General features: G+C 43.5%; 1 protein-coding gene across 2 annotated transcripts; it reads left to right on the forward strand.

Annotated features, from left to right (window-relative positions):
* Positions 1–6,552: 6,552 nt before the first annotated feature.
* On the forward strand, positions 6,553–12,545 carry LOC122560236 (transcription factor MafB-like). 2 transcript variants are annotated; one of them, XM_043710712.2, is made up of 2 exons: positions 6,553–6,855; positions 9,220–12,545. In XM_043710712.2, exon 2 carries the CDS (start codon positions 9,916–9,918, stop codon positions 10,897–10,899), a length of 984 nt encoding a protein of 327 aa, XP_043566647.2. In that variant the 5' UTR covers positions 6,553–6,855; positions 9,220–9,915; the 3' UTR covers positions 10,900–12,545. The 2 variants fall into 2 exon arrangements, with proteins under 2 accessions (XP_043566647.2, XP_043566648.2); XM_043710713.2 differs by lacking the exon at positions 6,553–6,855 and adding an exon at positions 7,218–7,342.
* The last annotated feature ends 4,444 nt before the right edge of the window (positions 12,546–16,989 follow it).

The following is a 16,989-nucleotide window of genomic DNA, read 5'->3' on the forward strand; positions in this document are numbered from 1 at the left end:
AAAAGGGTTCACAAATGGAGGATGTTGTTTGGCACAGTACAAGACACAAAGCCCAAATTTCAAGCTGATTAAAGTGAAGTTTAATGGCAACTTCGCTGAGTGATCTGTGCTGAGGGAGAAGGCACACGATGTAAGTGTGTGGGCCGCTAGTGGTTTTGCACAAATGCCAAATTTCAGTGATTTGTCAATGATTCACGCTGTTCTGTTGGGTTGCACTCGCTAGAACGTTCCTTTCCAACACTTTAATTAACATTATAGTGATTGAAAGTTGAGAGCTCCGTCGTAACTTTTGCGCAACTTCGGCTGAATTGCAACAACAGGTAATAAAATCCATTGGCAGTCGTGCAAGCAACGGTTGCAATCCATCTTTATTATTAGAAAATAAACGAACATAAAAAAGGGACCCTTTCCTTTCGTAATCGACGACCTGTCCATGAAATCCCAAGAACAGGAACGCATTTCGTTTTTATCGATCAGAGTTCATTTCTCTGAGTTAAAACACGGCCGATTTGAGAATCTACTGTACGCAATCCCTTAAACGGTGTGATATTAGCGGAGGAAAACTCCCTCCCGAAGGAAAATTGTGAGAGTGCCTGTTTTTATTTTCTCTCTCTGTGTGTGTAACTGACGAGCGCAATAGGCGGTAATTCGGGTGCACTTTGCGAATTTGAAAATGCAATTTCGTTCGCCACACATTGGCTGTGAATTAAAACGAGCTTCCTCGGTGTTTGGCCCCAGTTGAAAGGGGCAGATGAGCAATTCTGTAGAAAGTGTGGAAGGGGGTAGGTTTCTGAATGTTACGAATTTGAGGTTGGGCTGTCTCCCTTCGACCCGCTGCTTTGTTTCAGGTAAAGGGCCCGCTTCGGTGTGTACCTCACCGGTCCCTTTTAATCCGTGGCACCGAGACACGTATTTTATTCGTCGTATTTCCGTCGGTCGCAAGTTTGCGTCGCTTTGATTGGGGGCAAAGCGCAGGGGAACCGTTCCTGCACAATCCTGACCAGTAGCTTTGGCCTGGGGGGGGGGGGGAGCAGAGAGTAAGCGAGAACACACTTGGGGCTGCAAATTGCCACCAAAGCAATGTGGCAAACTCAGTATCTTTCACACCAACCTCCCCCTCCCTCCTCAAGCCCACCCTGGGATCCGATCCCACCTCCCCCCCCACCCCGTCCTTGGCCGGTGAACTGACTCAAGGCCGCCCCCTGTAGCTCTGCTGCGAAAATGCAGGTTTCATCAAGGAGCGCCACTTTTCTGGTTCGCGTGTACTGTTTCCTTTGGGCTTGGGGACGGGGTGTGTGGGGGGTGGGTGAATTGCGATGTCAAACACGTGAAGGGGTGGGATGGGGAGATAGAAAGAGAGAGAGAGAGAAAAAGCCACAGATCAGGACGAAGCAAATTTGGACAGAGAGAAACCTGCCCCTTCCCCACCCCGTCCCAGTTTGATCTGCCGGCAGTGACAGACAGATATCAGAAAGAGGGAAAAAAAACACATTCTGAGTATTTAACAGCAGCAAACATTAAACTCCAAGAACGGCGTTTTCGCAGGCTAGGCACATCCGCAGAGGCATAACTAGCAGTTCCCCAGCAATTTTCCCTATTTTTTTTTCAAAGAAGACGTTTGCTGTTGGATTTACCTTTGCACTCATTATAGGAAATTTATTGCAAATAAAAATAACCACGAATTTTACCCAACACAGAAACAAGGTGCCGATATGGTGCTGTCGTGTGTGCATTTCACTATTGGCCAGTGTCTTTTGACGCTTGAGTTTAAATCCATGCATTTTTGAAAAAATACCAAAGTTTTCAGCAGTAACACCCCCTTGACCTCTTTTGGATGGTGTTGACTACTCCCGCCGTCCTGTCCTTCTGCGCTCATGTGGAATAATTTGCTCACACACGCTCCCCTTTGCCTTCACGGGAACCAGGAGCACATTTGATGGTGCGATCGCCAATCGGGTTAAGTCGAGTCGCTTCAGCATCAAGAGAGGTGTCCTGCGATGAATTATTGAAGAGAGCATTCCCAACACAGTACAGTAAATCTAACCACTGAGCGGCCCAGTTATCCCCCTTCATGTACTCATTTCCCCGCGCGCTTTCTCTCGCTCAGTTTCTCCCTCTCTTGCTCTTCAAGTCTTATTTTTTCCTCACTTGGGCATTAACCCCCCCACCCCACACACACACACACACTCTCCCCGACTTTATGCCCACTGTCGTTTCTTCTGCTAAATGTTAAGAACTGAACCAACATGGTGTCGTCCGTTTAGAGTGGCATAACTGGGGACAAAACAAAGTTCAACTTGTCTAACCCGTTATAAAATATGTATAAAATAGCAGTGGTTCGCGCCTGGATTTTGCTGTATTTCTGCTTACTCAAAAGACGCTCTCGAGTTTTGTTTTAAATTCCTCAATTCTCGAAGATTTCGGTGGTGTCGAAACGACTACGGAATGAGATTGTGAAGTTTAACGGGGTGAATGTGTATTCGGTATTAATTAGACCCCCTTTTGTGAATGTTTATCTAAAAAAAAATCCGGGCTGGGTCCACACTCCATCCACTCTGCTTCTGTTCAGAAATTCGATATTCCAACACCCTGTCCTGTTCAACTCAAATTCCATTTCACTAAAAGACTCCGAAAGGATAAAACGGTTTAGTTTGACCAGCGGTTTCGGTCTGATATCCAAACTTTGATAACAAAGCGCTTTGTAAACAGTCTGATTGCTGTAAATATCTGCAAAATGATCCATGAACGAGAAGGGGGCCGGGGGTGGGGGAGTGGGGGGCTCACGTATGTGACAGCATGTGTGTTGTGGTTGGGTAACGTATGAGGGGGGTCTCGTTTTACTTGTTTGATGTTTGTAAACTCATTGTGTGTCAGGGTGCACTGTGACGCATTGGCCTGAGTGAGTGAGTGAGTGAATGTTGTGTGTGTGAATGTGAGCTGTATCTCATCACCTTTGCTTCTGTTGTTTAGAGTCTGGATGCCACGAATAAGCGTAACTGCCGGGAGATGCTTCCCTGCCTCTCGTGTGTGAACATCATGTGTGTGTTAGTATCAGTATGTGGTGATGTTATGTGTTACTGTCAGTACGTGTTAGTGTCAATTATATGACAGTGTCAATGTATGTTAGTGCCTGTGTGTAAGTGTCAGTGTTTTGTTTAATGTCAGTGCCTGTTCGTACCAATGTTAGCGTGTGTTAGTATCAGTGGAGTGTTAGTGACAGAGCCTGTTACTGTCAGTGAATGTTGGTATGTGTTAGTGTCAGTGTGTGTGTTAATGTCATTGTGTGGTGATGGCGTGTGGTACTGTCAGTGTGTGTTAGTGTCAGTGCGTGACAGTGTTAGAATATGTTAGTGTCAGTGTGTGTGTTAGTGTCAGTGCCTGTTCGTGTCAGTGAATGTTAGTGTTTGTTAACGTCAGTTCGTGTTAGCGTGTATTCGTGTCAGTATGTGTTAATGTATGCCCGTGTGTATTAGTGTCAGTGTGTCTGTGTGCATTAATGTCTATATCTGTGTGTGTAGTGTCAGTGTGTGTTAGTGAGTGTCTCTGTGTCAGGGTTTATCTCTCTGCGTGTCAGTGTGTTGGTGTGTCTGAGTGCGTGTGTTACTGTCAGTGTCTGTTAGTGTTCACGCATTGTTTGAAACTGAGAGCTCTGCAATACAAAGATCTAGTCACTTAGCTACTCAGGACTAGTGCATAGTGATCGGAAAGGGGGCGGAGGGGTGGGAGTTGGCTGTTGGGGGCATTCGCAAGTATTGCAGCCGCGCTCAGGGCTCCCAGTTGTCCCAGCTCCAAAGCCTGAGGTCAGGGCAGAGAGAGAGAGAGAGGCAGGAGGAGGCTCAAGCATCCCGAGCAAACACGCAGGTGATTTCTATTTCGGTTAGAAACCTAGTCAATTTGTAACGGGTTGTGAGTAAACGATACGGTTTCTATATGAAAAAATGACCCCCTTGTAAGATAGCTCAATCTCCTGTGTTTAAATAGCCCACTATTAATCTGATTTAGCACGATTCGTCTCTCCATCTACATACACGTTCTCCCTTTCCTGTATTTATAGATATTCTGAGGCATCTGTCTGGATTCTGATCACCCCAAAGTTCAGGACGGAGTTAAAGCTCTCTTTCTTTAATTCCTGGAGACAGCGTCCTTCTCATTCATCTCCGCTGGGCAAGTGTAGCGTCGACCCTGTCCGGGAGAGGGATGGGTATTGAAATTATAGTTACCGTCCACTACATTTTTGTAGGTGTTTAAAACTTGACAGGCGAGATCAGGCGGAGCAGTGTAACCCCACGCCTGACATTGAAACCGATCTCTGTCCCTTCGCGATCTCGGAAACGTAACCCCCGAAAGCCCGAGGAACCTGGGATGGCGAGGAAAGGGGAATAAATATTTACAACTCACCCCGATAGAAGATAACGTGGGAGCGGGTGCGGAGTTGGGCGAGAGCCAAGCTTGGAGTCAAACGGGTTTCCCTCCAATAGAAGTTACATTTAAATGTCCTCAGTAAACAAGCAAGCAACTATCCAGAAAGATTTATTCACATCGTTCATTCTCAGTGAGATGGAAACTTGCATCAGACAATTGAAGAAGCAGCGGGGTCAATTAATTCATTTCTGACATTATCCCGGGAAACCACCAGGACTGATCCTCGACGAGTTTGTTTGTCACCGACTCTTGCTATTCTTCAGGTCGGGTCTGATAGCTCTTCCATTTGGTTTTAACCCCACTCTTATCATCCTGGAGCGGGAAGGAATTTTCGGCACTAAAATCTAATGTCCTGATCGCTGTCCTATGTTATTCTGGCGCCCGATCCATCCCAACCCGCGTTAACAGAGCACAACTGGAAAGTCACCACTCACACGGCCCCCATTTTTGTTTAAAAAAACACCCTTTTTGTCCATTTACATCCCAACGCAAAATCGGTTGCAACTGAAATAAATTTATCTATCCCAGGAATAGGAATAAAATTATACCAAATATTTGTTCGAAGCCATGGCCCACGGGTTCACTTTTTTTCAAAAAGAAATCTAAATGTTATATCATGTTGTTCTGTGATCGCTAATTAGCGTGTAACTGAGGGACAAGTCTCAATTTCAATAATTTATTATTAAATGCTAAGATACTGTCTCTAAATAGATTTCACATGATAGATTATATATTTTTAATAGTCCCTTTACATTTGTAAGCACTCACACCTGTCACCTAGCTCTGACTGTGAGGATATTGTTTGAAACTTTTTTGTTATTGTCAAAGTGACTATTTCCTCGCTCCCTTGCCGAGTTGTAAAAGCGACGATGGATGGAAATGAGACTTTTTTTTTTAGTTTTCTCAACAGCTGGACCCGCTCTTGCTGTCCCGGGATTCGCAGGAACGTGGCTCGGAAAGTTTGAGTGTACCAGTGACTGGACAGCAAGATGCTGCAAATGCTCATCCCACACATTCTCCCAGGCCGATGTTATCGCCGCATCCCCGTCCGCTTCGCTCGTTCTTTTTGTTAAATAAACGCAGAGCAACTTAAGCGACACATGTCCTCGGCTGCCTGTAATTACTTAAATTGGGTTTTGTGGAGAGGGGCGATGCTCAGAGTCAAAGATACGCCTTGTATTGCGGAAAGAGCTGGGAATTCGTTATTACACATCGCTGCGCTGGGCTCACGTATCGAACATTTTTAAAATATATGATGATACAGAAATCTACCGTGGTTTTCGTAGATACTAATCGTTACATCACCTAAATCTCGTTCATATAAATCACAGCACAACTCCAGATTCTGTATCTATAAACATAAAATAAGACAGTTAAAAAAAAATCCAAAGATAACTGGATATGGTTCATCTCCAATTTGTAACTGTTTTAAAATAAAGGAGTGAGAAAGCTATTGTGAGGGATTCGCACAAGCTGAAAGGACTAGGAGGTACTAGACATATTGGAGTACCGAATATCTCCACAGATAGACAATGCACTAGATGCTAACTACCTACTGAAGGCGTACCCACTAATATTTGTCATGACGTTCGGTGTTAGTAACTGTCATACCAACCAGTCATAAGTTTAATGCGGGTTTCAAAATGCTTTCCTGTCCCTTTGCCCCTCCCTTTTGAAACCATTGTTTGAAAACTGGCCCTCTCTGTCCGTTCTGAGGCAGCAGTATCTGCGGGACGGTGCTAACGGTTTCCTGTGCTGCTTGTTCGCGTCTCTCGGTGGCTGATTTCTGCGCTCTCTCCCTTTTCCCCTGCGCCCTGATCTGAACACACGGGGTCGCACTTTGTAGAGCTTTCCTTGTGCCTGTGAGTCTGTGCTGAAACATGCCAGGCCAGTCAAGCAGCCAAGTGCTGTGATGCATGCGTGCAAGAACCGAGCAGCCAATCGCCGTTTTGATTTCTTTTTAATGTCCTTTAATTTACAACAAGCATTGCACCGAGGGGGGGGGGGGGGGGGGGGGGGGGGGTGAACCTGCAGGCTATATTTTACTGCCCGTACCCTGGGAAAAGTGGAAGGGGGGGGGGAGGGGTTTGTTAGTCTGTTACCGTAGGGGAAACAGTATCGATCCACCTGGTACGAGGTAACGATTTTCTCTGGAGCTAAATTATAAAGTATACTTTGAGAATGGTGCGAAGTGGTTACCACCAGCTGCATGTCAACAGAAGGAGATTGCAGAGTTTTGATGACCTGAGTTTAGATATTTATTTGCAAATATTTACAACTCCTTCGCAAAACGCGCTTGAATTGGACCTTTGGTTTTAAACAACTTTAGAACGCCCTCAGCACCTCTCTCTCTCTCGGATAGCAAATGCTGTACTTGGCTTCTGAACAGCGAGGCTGTAAACCATAGTGAGCTGGTCGATATTCATCTCCACGGTTAGTGTGCATTCAAACAGCGCGGCAAACCCAAAGTTTCATCAAAAACAAGGGACTGGATGTGGTGTCTGGATTGATGGAGTGCGTGAGAGTGGAAGGCTGAGATTCTAAAAAGAGTGAAAGAAACATATCAAGGAATGAAAGGGCGAGAAAGACCGAAAGGAAGGGGCAGTGTAAAGGAAAATATCGGTGGGGAGACATATAAGAGGTTACGAAAGGCAGATAGAGTGAGAAAGCCAGAGACTGAAGGGCGGGGGGGGGGGGGGGTCGGATATCAGGGAGAGCGAAGAAGTTCAAAAGAGGAACAGAGATAAAGTCAAAAAGAGAGTTAACAGCGGTCAGGAAAGATAAAAGAAACAGAATAACCAGAAAGTCAATAAGACAGAGGGAGAGCGAAGTACAGGAGGGGAATATTCTGTCAAAAAAGAACAACAAAGCAATAGGGCATTAAAATTACTGGGGTGAGAAATCGAACGAACACTATAAGGTACGGTCAATGTGTATTGGAGCATACGGTCAGTGTGTATTGGCGGATACGGTCAGTGTGCATTGGGGGTAAGGACCAGTGTGTATTGGGTTTATAGTCAATGTGCATATAGTCAGTGTTTATTGACAAACATGACCAGTGTGTATTGAGGGATATACAGTCAGTTTGGTTTGGAACGTGGTCAGTGTATATTAGGGTAATTGTCAGTATGTATTGGGGTATTTGTTAGTGCGGAGAAAGTGAGGACTGCAGATACTGGAGATCAGAGTCGAGAGTGTGGTGCTGAAAAAGCACAGCAGGTCAGGCAGCATCCGAGGAGCAGGGGAGTCGATCTTTCGGGCATAAGCCCTTCATCCTGATGACCTGCTGTACTTTTCCAGCACCACACTCTCGACTCGTATTTGTTTGTGCATATTGGGGTAATTGTCGGTGTGTATTAGGTGATTGTCAGTATGTATTGGGGTAATTGATAGTGTGTATTGGGGTAATTGTCAGTGTTAATTGGAGTAATTGTCAGTGTGTATTAGGTGATTGTCAATATGTATTGGGGTATTTGTTGGTGTGTATTGGAGTAATTGTCAGTGTGTATTGGGGGTAATTATCCATGTGCATTAGGGTTACGATCAGTGTGCAAGGCGTAGAAGAACCAGGAGCTTTAGGAATTGAATGGCACTTGGTGAAGAGTGGAACCCTTGTAAATGGGGAAAGGAAGAGGTCGGTGGAGAGCAGCCATGGCCTCTGCAACTGAAGGCGGCGGCTGTGGGAATGAAGCCGTTATAACAGTGGCTGTGGAAGGATCCGAGTGGACTGCAATGTTAGACGTGCGGGGATGAATAGAGAGAAGGCGGAGTGTATATCCCGGTATCGTTCTTTGGGCTGAGGAAGACAATGTATATAACAATGTCATTGTTTTTGGACTATAGATGCTATGTATATGTCTCTACATATGTTTTAAGCTATTCATTTGTCTGTCTGAGGTGTGGGATGCCTCTGTATCTGTCTTTGGGATGAGTATATGTTTCTGAATCTGTGCTCTTGCTGGGCTATGTGTGTTTTTGGAACTGTCATTGGTTGGGAAAAGCTGTGTATGTGTATCTGTATCTATCTTTGGTGTGTGTGTGTTTCTGTGTTTGTCAATGACCTCTGTAATTTTGGGAGGCTGGGGAAGGCTGTGTAAATGTATCTGTATTTGTTTCTGCATTTGTCTTTGTGCTGTGTACATGAATCTTGCCTGACTTTCTGTGGTTGAGAAAGACTGTGTATGTGTCTGTATCTGTGTGTGAGCTCGGTAAGGCCGTGTTTATAATCTCTCTACATGTCTTTGGGCTGCGAGTTGGTCTCTGTACTTGTCTTTGGGTTATGAAGATGTCTCTTGTCTGGAGGAAGCTGTGTATATGTCTATGTGTCCGGTTTTGGGACTGTGTATATGCCTCTGTATCTGACTTTGGAGTGTGCATTGATCTGTGTATCTGTCTTTAGCCTGTGTATATGCCTCTGTATCTGTCTTTAGCCTGTGCATATGCCTCTGTGTCTGTCTTTAGGATGAGTTTTGGACTCTGGATCTGCCTTTGGACTGGGGAAGGCTGGCTTGGCAGCTCTCTGCTGCCCAGCTGATTGTCAGCTGATTGGCTCTAATTGTCAAACTCCACTTCCCTTGTTTCTATCCTATTATGCTAATTCCTTGTCGAGGAGGCGCTGATTGGCGGGGGGCGGCGAGAGCCCCGCCTCCAGGGTGTGACGTCTGCCGGGGGGGGTTATATACTCTTTTAAGAAAAAGGAGATTTGCAATCTGTGCTAAAAGCTGCCTGATCAGCAGCAGATTGGTTGTGGGTGATTTTTTTTTTACATTTTTTTTCTCTTACCCCTTTTTTTTGCAGAGAGGCAGAGCTGAGCCGGGAGAAACAGCAGCGGCAGCAGCAACAAAACAAAACCAGCAACAGAAACGCTCCTGCTTTTCTCCAAAAAAAAAACACCCAAGAGCTTCTCGTTTTACTTCATCTGGTCCGGGAGGACAGAACTTAGAACTTGCACCGGGGGCTCGGCAGCATTGGAGGGGCCATTCCGGACAACTTGCTGGCCTGTCTCCCTGCCCCCCCCCCCCCCCCCCCCAACCCCTCACCAAACCCCAACCTCCTCCTTCAATTCTGGTGCTTTTCGAGCTTTTTTTTAATTTTAAACCCTCTCTCGAGGGTTCTGTTTTTAATGCCTCCTCTTTTTGGCTGGTTTGCTTCTTCGTTTCGCTTCCAGAGCGGCGGCAGCTGAATGTCAGTCCAGCCAGTTTAACAGAGGGATCGCTACGCGGTGACAACGAAGCTGAAGGCAAGCAGGGGGAAAAAAAAAGTCTTTCTCCTCCCCGCTGTGTCTCTCTCTCTCTCTCCATGCAACGCGCCGTTCAGAGAAGTTTTACTCACTGAGAACCATCCGTGCAAAGAGGCTGGGGGGGCGAGAGAGTGAAGGACCTCTGTCCGAACAGGGACAACCGAATCGAAAGAGAGAGGGAGAGAGAGAAGACAACAGGACTAGGGACTTTGTGAGTGTCGGGAACATCCAGAAACAGACTGCAAAGAAAAGCAATGACTACAGAGTTGGCCATTAATGCAGAGTTGCCTACTAGCCCGCTAGCCATGGAGTATGTCAATGACTTTGATCTGATGAAATTCGACGTGAAGAAGGAGCCCTTGGGAACTGACCGCTCCGGGAGACACTGCAACCGGTTACAGCCCGCGGGCTCGGTCTCGTCCACCCCTATCAGCACGCCGTGTAGCTCGGTGCCTTCCTCCCCCAGCTTCAGCCCCACCGAGCAGAAGACCCACCTGGAAGACTTGTACTGGATGACGGCCAACTACCAACAGCTGAACCCGGAGGCGCTGAACTTCAGTCCGGAGGACGCGGTGGAGGCTCTGATCGGGAACGCTCACGCTGTCCAGTTGCAGCAGCAGCAGCAGCAGCAGCAGCAGCAGGCGGCCTATGATGGCTTTCGGGGTCACCATCACCACCATCACCACCATCACCAGTACCCAGGTGTGAGCCCGGACGAGCTAGGTAACGGTGCCCACCATCCACACCACCACCACGGGCATCACCACCACCACCAGCAGCAGCAGCAGCAGCAGCAGCAGCAGCAGCAACACGGCTCTCCAGCGTCGGGCACCTCATCTCCCTCGCAGCAAATCCAGAGCTCCCCCCATCACCCGGGCCTGCACGCCGAGGACAGGTTCTCGGACGAGCAGCTGGTCAGCATGTCGGTGCGGGAGCTGAACCGGCACCTCCGGGGTTTCTCCAAGGACGACGTGATCCGCCTGAAGCAGAAACGCCGGACCCTGAAGAACCGCGGCTACGCGCAGTCCTGTCGCTACAAGCGGGTGCAGCAGAAGCACCTGCTGGAGAACGAGAAGACCCAGCTCATCCAGCAGGTCGAGCAGCTCAAGCAAGAGGTAGCCAGGCTGATGAGGGAGCGAGACGCCTACAAACTCAAGTGCGAGAAACTCGCCAGCAATGGCTTCAGAGAGGCTGGGTCCACCAGCGACAACCCGCCGTCGCCAGATTTCTTCATGTGAGTCCCCTAACGCCTGCCATCCTCCATCTATAACACCCCATCCATATGCCTGCTTGAGAATTGTTAGAGAGAGCGAGAGCGAGCGAGCGAGAGAGTTACTTATCTACAACATTGCCCATCCATGTATTGCCTGTGTTGGTTTTATATATATATAGAGAGAGAAAAAATAGAAAACCTGCATTTAAAACACACACACACACACGCATACACAAATTAATCCTGCATGCTGGACATGTATGGTAATATTTTCTATTTTGTACCAGTTTACTTTCCTCGGCATGGCGTTGTTCTTAGCTTGTGTATTTGAAAGAAGTTATCACAGAATAGTTGAACTTTTTACTGTCTGTGCAGTCCTCGGTTTTTTTAGCTGACGAATATAACAGCTTGTAAATAAATGCAGCAAGAACTGTGTCCATATGCACTGAACAATTTCAGCAGGCTGTGTTTTTTTTAAATGAATCTTTTTTTCGGGGGGGGGGGGGGGGGAGGGGGGGGAGGGGAGGAAAGTTGTGGGCAATTTTCCGCTTTAACAGAAACCAACATTGTAACTTCTGCGCATCTTCATTCTTTGTTTCGGTTACTTTATTTCCCTCGTTGTTTTGTTTGCTGCAGTTTTTGTTTTTAAAAAAGGAAACGGACAGATATGAATATATACCACACAATTAGCAACAGTCTTTCCTTGTGCCATTAACGTGTTAATTTTACCTGGCGCTCTGAACATGGGCGGTGATTGCTTCAGAATTTAGCTGATTTAAGACTATGACACTTTTTTAAAATTAGTTTTTTTTTGGATACTCCAATTGTAAACTGTTCGTCACACAGTAGGAAGCTGTATTTGTTTTATAAATGCGGTTAATTTCCTAAATCCCTGCCAAATCTGGAGACAGAAAGAGAAAGGTCAAGTTTTGGGTTCTGTATGTTGTAAATCCAATGCTTGCTAACAAATATACAGTCACTGTAGTGAGAATGTTTTAAAGTTTTTTTTTTAAGAAATCTGAAATTGAAACTATTTTTTATTACTGACAGTGTACGAAGGCTCCATTAGCCAAGCTGGTCGGCTAAAGCCTTCTTTACACCAAAGTGATGCTTGATTAATGTACTCTCTTTAATTCTCGATAGTATGCATTCTTTTTCTGTGTGCAAGATCAGTGTGTAAGAAGCACTGATACAGTGTGACCAAATTGAAAACTCTCTTTGTAAACCGCGCACTGCTGAGCGGATGCAAAACGGCGTCTGACCTAAGTGAGTTTTTTTTAAAAAAAATGAATAAAATCTGTTAAGTTAACATGAATATAACTGGACGGCTTGAAAACATTTGTGCGTCTTTACTTTTTAAATATTGTTAAAGCATGATTATTTTTCTCCAGTCGAGAAGAGAGAAATAAAACATTGATTGTAGTGATTGAAACGACCTCATGCAGATTCATTAACTGCTCACAAAAATTGCTCCCATAAATTCTGAAGAGATCATAAGCAGACAGCTTATGGGAATGACGATGCCTTTCAATTATCTGTTCCGATCTGGAGTATGGTGGTGTTATCCAAAAAAAAAAGAGATGGTTTCTGTCTTTTCTCTTTTGTTCTGTGAAGACTGTTTTTTTTTCTATTATATGCTTATTAAAGTCATTCAAATGGCATTTATTTTGACATGTGCTTCTCCGATGTCTTTTATTCTCACCTTCACTTGATCCTTTTTCTTTGTTTTGCTTATTATTGAAAAATAAATTCAAGTGTGCAAAAAAGTCAAGAGGCGCAAAGTGTATTACATAAGTTCAAATCTGTATTATTACTGTAACATACTCATGTGTGTAATCTCCACTCCTATTACCATTGTCACTCTGGGTGCCTACACCCCTACCATACCTTTGGCACTCCAGATCATCCTGACACTATGCCAAGAATTATACATTAAATCCCACAGCAATAGCAGATTTTTTTTCGTGTCACTGGGAAAATCACTGCCTTTAATCTGTAACATATTCAATCTATTTGCTGTTATAAGGCTAGTACTTATACACAAGAGTTCAAATTTTGAATTTTGCTTTTTATTCGCATTGAGTGGGCACAGTTACTGGTTGAGTGTTATTTTGATGATTTTAATTGCATTCATTGCCAGTTATCGCATACTAGCTTGGGAAAGATTGGGAGGAATATTGTTTGTGGGAACTGCCAGTGCATATTAACGTCCTCTCATGCATGCATTGAATGAAACAGTGGGGCTAATTGAACAACAGTAATAAGAAAATAGAAAGAAAAGCCCCATGGTATGGTTAGCATGCTGTATTCTGTTTGAATACTGTGTGGATGGAAGTTTTCAGAGGCCGGAGTTCGTTTATGTAGGAGGTGTTTATGCCATATCAGTTGCCATTATGAATTTTAATTTTCATTATGAAATGGACGTTTCTAATGGTGGGAACAGAGAAGAGGTTACCCAGTTTGCCCTGTAGTTAGCTGAGTGCCAATAAAGCATATTGTCTTTAATCAAAGTCCCAATGCAAAAAGATAGGTGGTTAATGCACAAAATCACTGCAGTGCTTTTCCTAAAGGTCCTGCATTGCCATTCTGGTGCTTCGTTTGCAACAATTGCAAGCTTCATGTATTTGGTACGATTTCAAGGTTATGGCAAAGAGATGTGGACCTCTTTAATGTGTAATGCTGTAAATTGGATGAAATTCACGTCGTAGGCAGCATTTCAGCAGGATGCATTGATCGTAGCAGAAATCTGAGAGAGGCGGTAAATAGCTGATGCTTCAGAAAGTGAGCATTTAAACCCAGGCTCTGGAAATTTGCTAAACATTAGTGATAATTTATTTTTAAAAGAATATAAGGTAAGTGTGCAGAGTATCCTTAAAATAATTTTGCATAAATATTTTGAATTATTAAATTGGATTCTAAAACTTAATGCATCAAAATAAAACATAATAAAAACTGATAGTGAAAATTTAGCTATGAAGAAATTATTTTTTATATTGTTTTTATTGTCCAACTGGGACAAAACCACAGGGTTGCTTAAAGGCATGAAAGTGAACAGAATAGAAAAGAAAAATATAAGTTGTCAGCTCATGAGATTGAATACTTTGGAGATTTTAGACAGTGGGTGTATGAAATGTTGTGATATTTAGCAGAATGCATTAGTTCCCTCCACTTGTGTTGTTGTGAAGTAACCATTTCCAGCTGTTTTAGGCTGTGCTTTCAGCACATTGTCTGCTTGACTTGCTGTAGTGAGCTGGTTGGTTACTAGTGTTTGACACTGAGGGGTCAGGACATCTCTTCAGGAGTTGCTGGTGTCAAATTACTGATCCTAGATACATAGGATCACTCAGTGGAGATAACGTTTGGCCCTGACTTCAATATGAAGAGGCTGGCTCCTCTGGGTGCAAACATTAGGAGGTGACACTGAAAGCGGAAGGTAGAAAGCAGTTCTAAATGATGGAATCACACTTACACTAGAACTTACATGATTTTTTTAATCCAAAAGAAAAAAAATCACCACAGGAATTACAAAATAGTCAATGCTTTCTTCAGGTCAAATTGTTTTAATAATAGGAACTGAAACAAAGAAAAGAAAAGCTGAAGTCAAAAATCCACCACAACAGCATAGCTGACACTGCAGTGGTTAAGGCAAAACAATGTTTTTCCATACTGGTAATCTGCCTTTAATAAAACAACACTATATACAAATAGTAAGAAAGTAAAAGCATTGTTGCATATTAAAATTTATTTGAAGAATCAATTATTTAAAACTATGGCCTACAATAATTCTGATCACCTTGCAAGACTCTTCCTCTTAAAAGACGTGCCACATTCAAGTTAAATTCTATTCTCCAATTTTACAATGGAATACCATCCATTTGCAAATTATTCCTCTAGATCTAAATATTGTTTTGCACTCCTTTTAGTTTTGAGTGAAAGAAAATTACATTGATGTGTCATTTTGCATATGCAAACTGCATTTTGGAAAAGAAAATCTGCTTTTCTTTAAGGGACAGTGCTTGAGCTGGTTATTATCACATTTGAAAGTAATATTTAGTTAAGGCAGTTGCCATCTGCGGATCAAAGTGAGAGTGGGTTGATATATGTGCAATCTGTATACTAGACATGCCAGGCACCCTCAAAAATCCTTTGAGGGGCAAATGCTTAGCATGATTAGATAGAAATGATCAGGACTGTTGCAATGTGCTTGAGTCCGATGTTTTATGTAGCTAACCCAACCTGCTCCATCAGGGCATGTGGGAATACTATCCACTCAGCCTTGGTCCATTCTGCAGAGCTGCATAGCAATTTCTGCAACATCTTTTCACGATTAGGAACATTAACAGGAACAACATTAGAACAGTGTCACACATTTTACGTTACTGATCAGTATTTGAATGGTTCTCATGTAAATTTGAAATGCTAACATTTACAGAAGGACAATAGGGCTTTTTAAAAAAAAAATTTGGAGGTTTCAGATAAAATGCCTGGTGCACTGGATAGCGGACAATGCATATGAACATTCACCGTACGCAGTGAGCACAGAAAATGGAGAAACACATGTTTTCCACCATGGATCTTTATTTTTCTGACAGTTAATTTGAAGGATAAAGGGGACTATTCCAGTTTACAAGAGTAACTATGGGGCAACACTGCATGCAAGCATTTGTGTTATCAGTATGATTAATTTAACATGCGACGCAAGAGGAACATGCATCGTTGTTAACATAGTCTGCAATACACTGCTTGGAAGGTTAGTGAAAGCAAATTCAATAATAACTTTCAACAGGGAATTAGATATATATTTGGAAAGGAATGTAGGAATGGAATTACCCTATTCAGCTCCTGGAGCACATTGTCTTACACAATTTGATCACATTTGATATGCAACCTAAGCCCAGATCCCCACCTTATATTCTTATCTCTTAATGCCTTTGGCTAACAAAAATCTATCAAATACAAATATAAAATTATCCACCGATTGAGCCACAATTTCTATTTGAGGAAAATAATTTGAAACTGCCACCATTGTGTGAAGAAACATTTCCTAGTTTCACACCTGCACAAATAATCTCTCCCAATCTGAACCCCTTAATGTCTTGAAGCTTCAATCAAACCACCCCTTAACCTTATAAACAAAGAAGAAAAGAAAATTTACAGAGCAATGGAGAAAAAAAATACTCCAACAGATTTTGATTTATTTAGTCAACTCTATTGAAGTGTTTGCAGAGATATGATGGGCTGAATAGCTGCTTCAGTGCTGTATGAGTTTCTGCTCACAAATTTAATAGAAATGATTTTCTGATCCTTGCTTATGTAAAGACTGACAATCATTTGCTATCACTTTATAATTTTTCTCTGCTCTTAGCTGTTAAAGCATACATACATTTACATGTGAACACAGTTGTGTTTTTTTTTGTTGATAACGACTAAGGGAAATGGTTTGGCTTTGTTGCAGCAAGTAGTGTGCTAATGTTCAAGTCCACTCAGCAACTGGCATTCTCACTGTCTTTAGGACACTGCAGTAGTTGCCGCAGTCACTGTGCATTATGGTCACAAGCATCAAAATTCCCAGGGTTTGTTGTGGGATGCCGCACTGGATCAAACATTTGTCCTAATAATGAGCACAAGTTGATGATTTGATTCTCATGGCATCACAGTCTAAAGCCTTTCACTGGGACTTTTATCATATTAAGTTCCTATGAACTACCAGCTTTAGACTGTGCAGAACGATTTCAGCGTATTTATGATGCCTTCTGAGTTCAAGCAGATGTACCTCCCCCCCACCCCCCACTCCCACTCCACCTAGAAAGGAAGTATTCGTTTTCTTCCCATGCTGCCATGCAATGCTGCATTCATGTAAAATGATCTCTTAAGCCTGGCTTACACAGTTTTCATCATAGACTCACCCGATAAGATCATTAATAGCATTTTTTGTAATGAGCACACAAGTTATTTTTCCTGCACTTGCTGCGGAAAAAAAATAGAAAGTATCAAGCATAATCATCTGATTTAATAACAATGCTGTAATTATTCCATCATTATCACATTGTTGCAAAGAGGATCAAACTACAAGGAATGAATGCCCTATTATCAACTAGCGACTACAACACTCAAA

Source organism: Chiloscyllium plagiosum, unplaced genomic scaffold, assembly GCF_037043375.1.
Source record: "Chiloscyllium plagiosum isolate Xiang-an unplaced genomic scaffold, Cpla_swu_hap1 HiC_scaffold_15, whole genome shotgun sequence".
In the NCBI taxonomy this organism is placed as follows: domain Eukaryota; kingdom Metazoa; phylum Chordata; class Chondrichthyes; order Orectolobiformes; family Hemiscylliidae; genus Chiloscyllium; species Chiloscyllium plagiosum.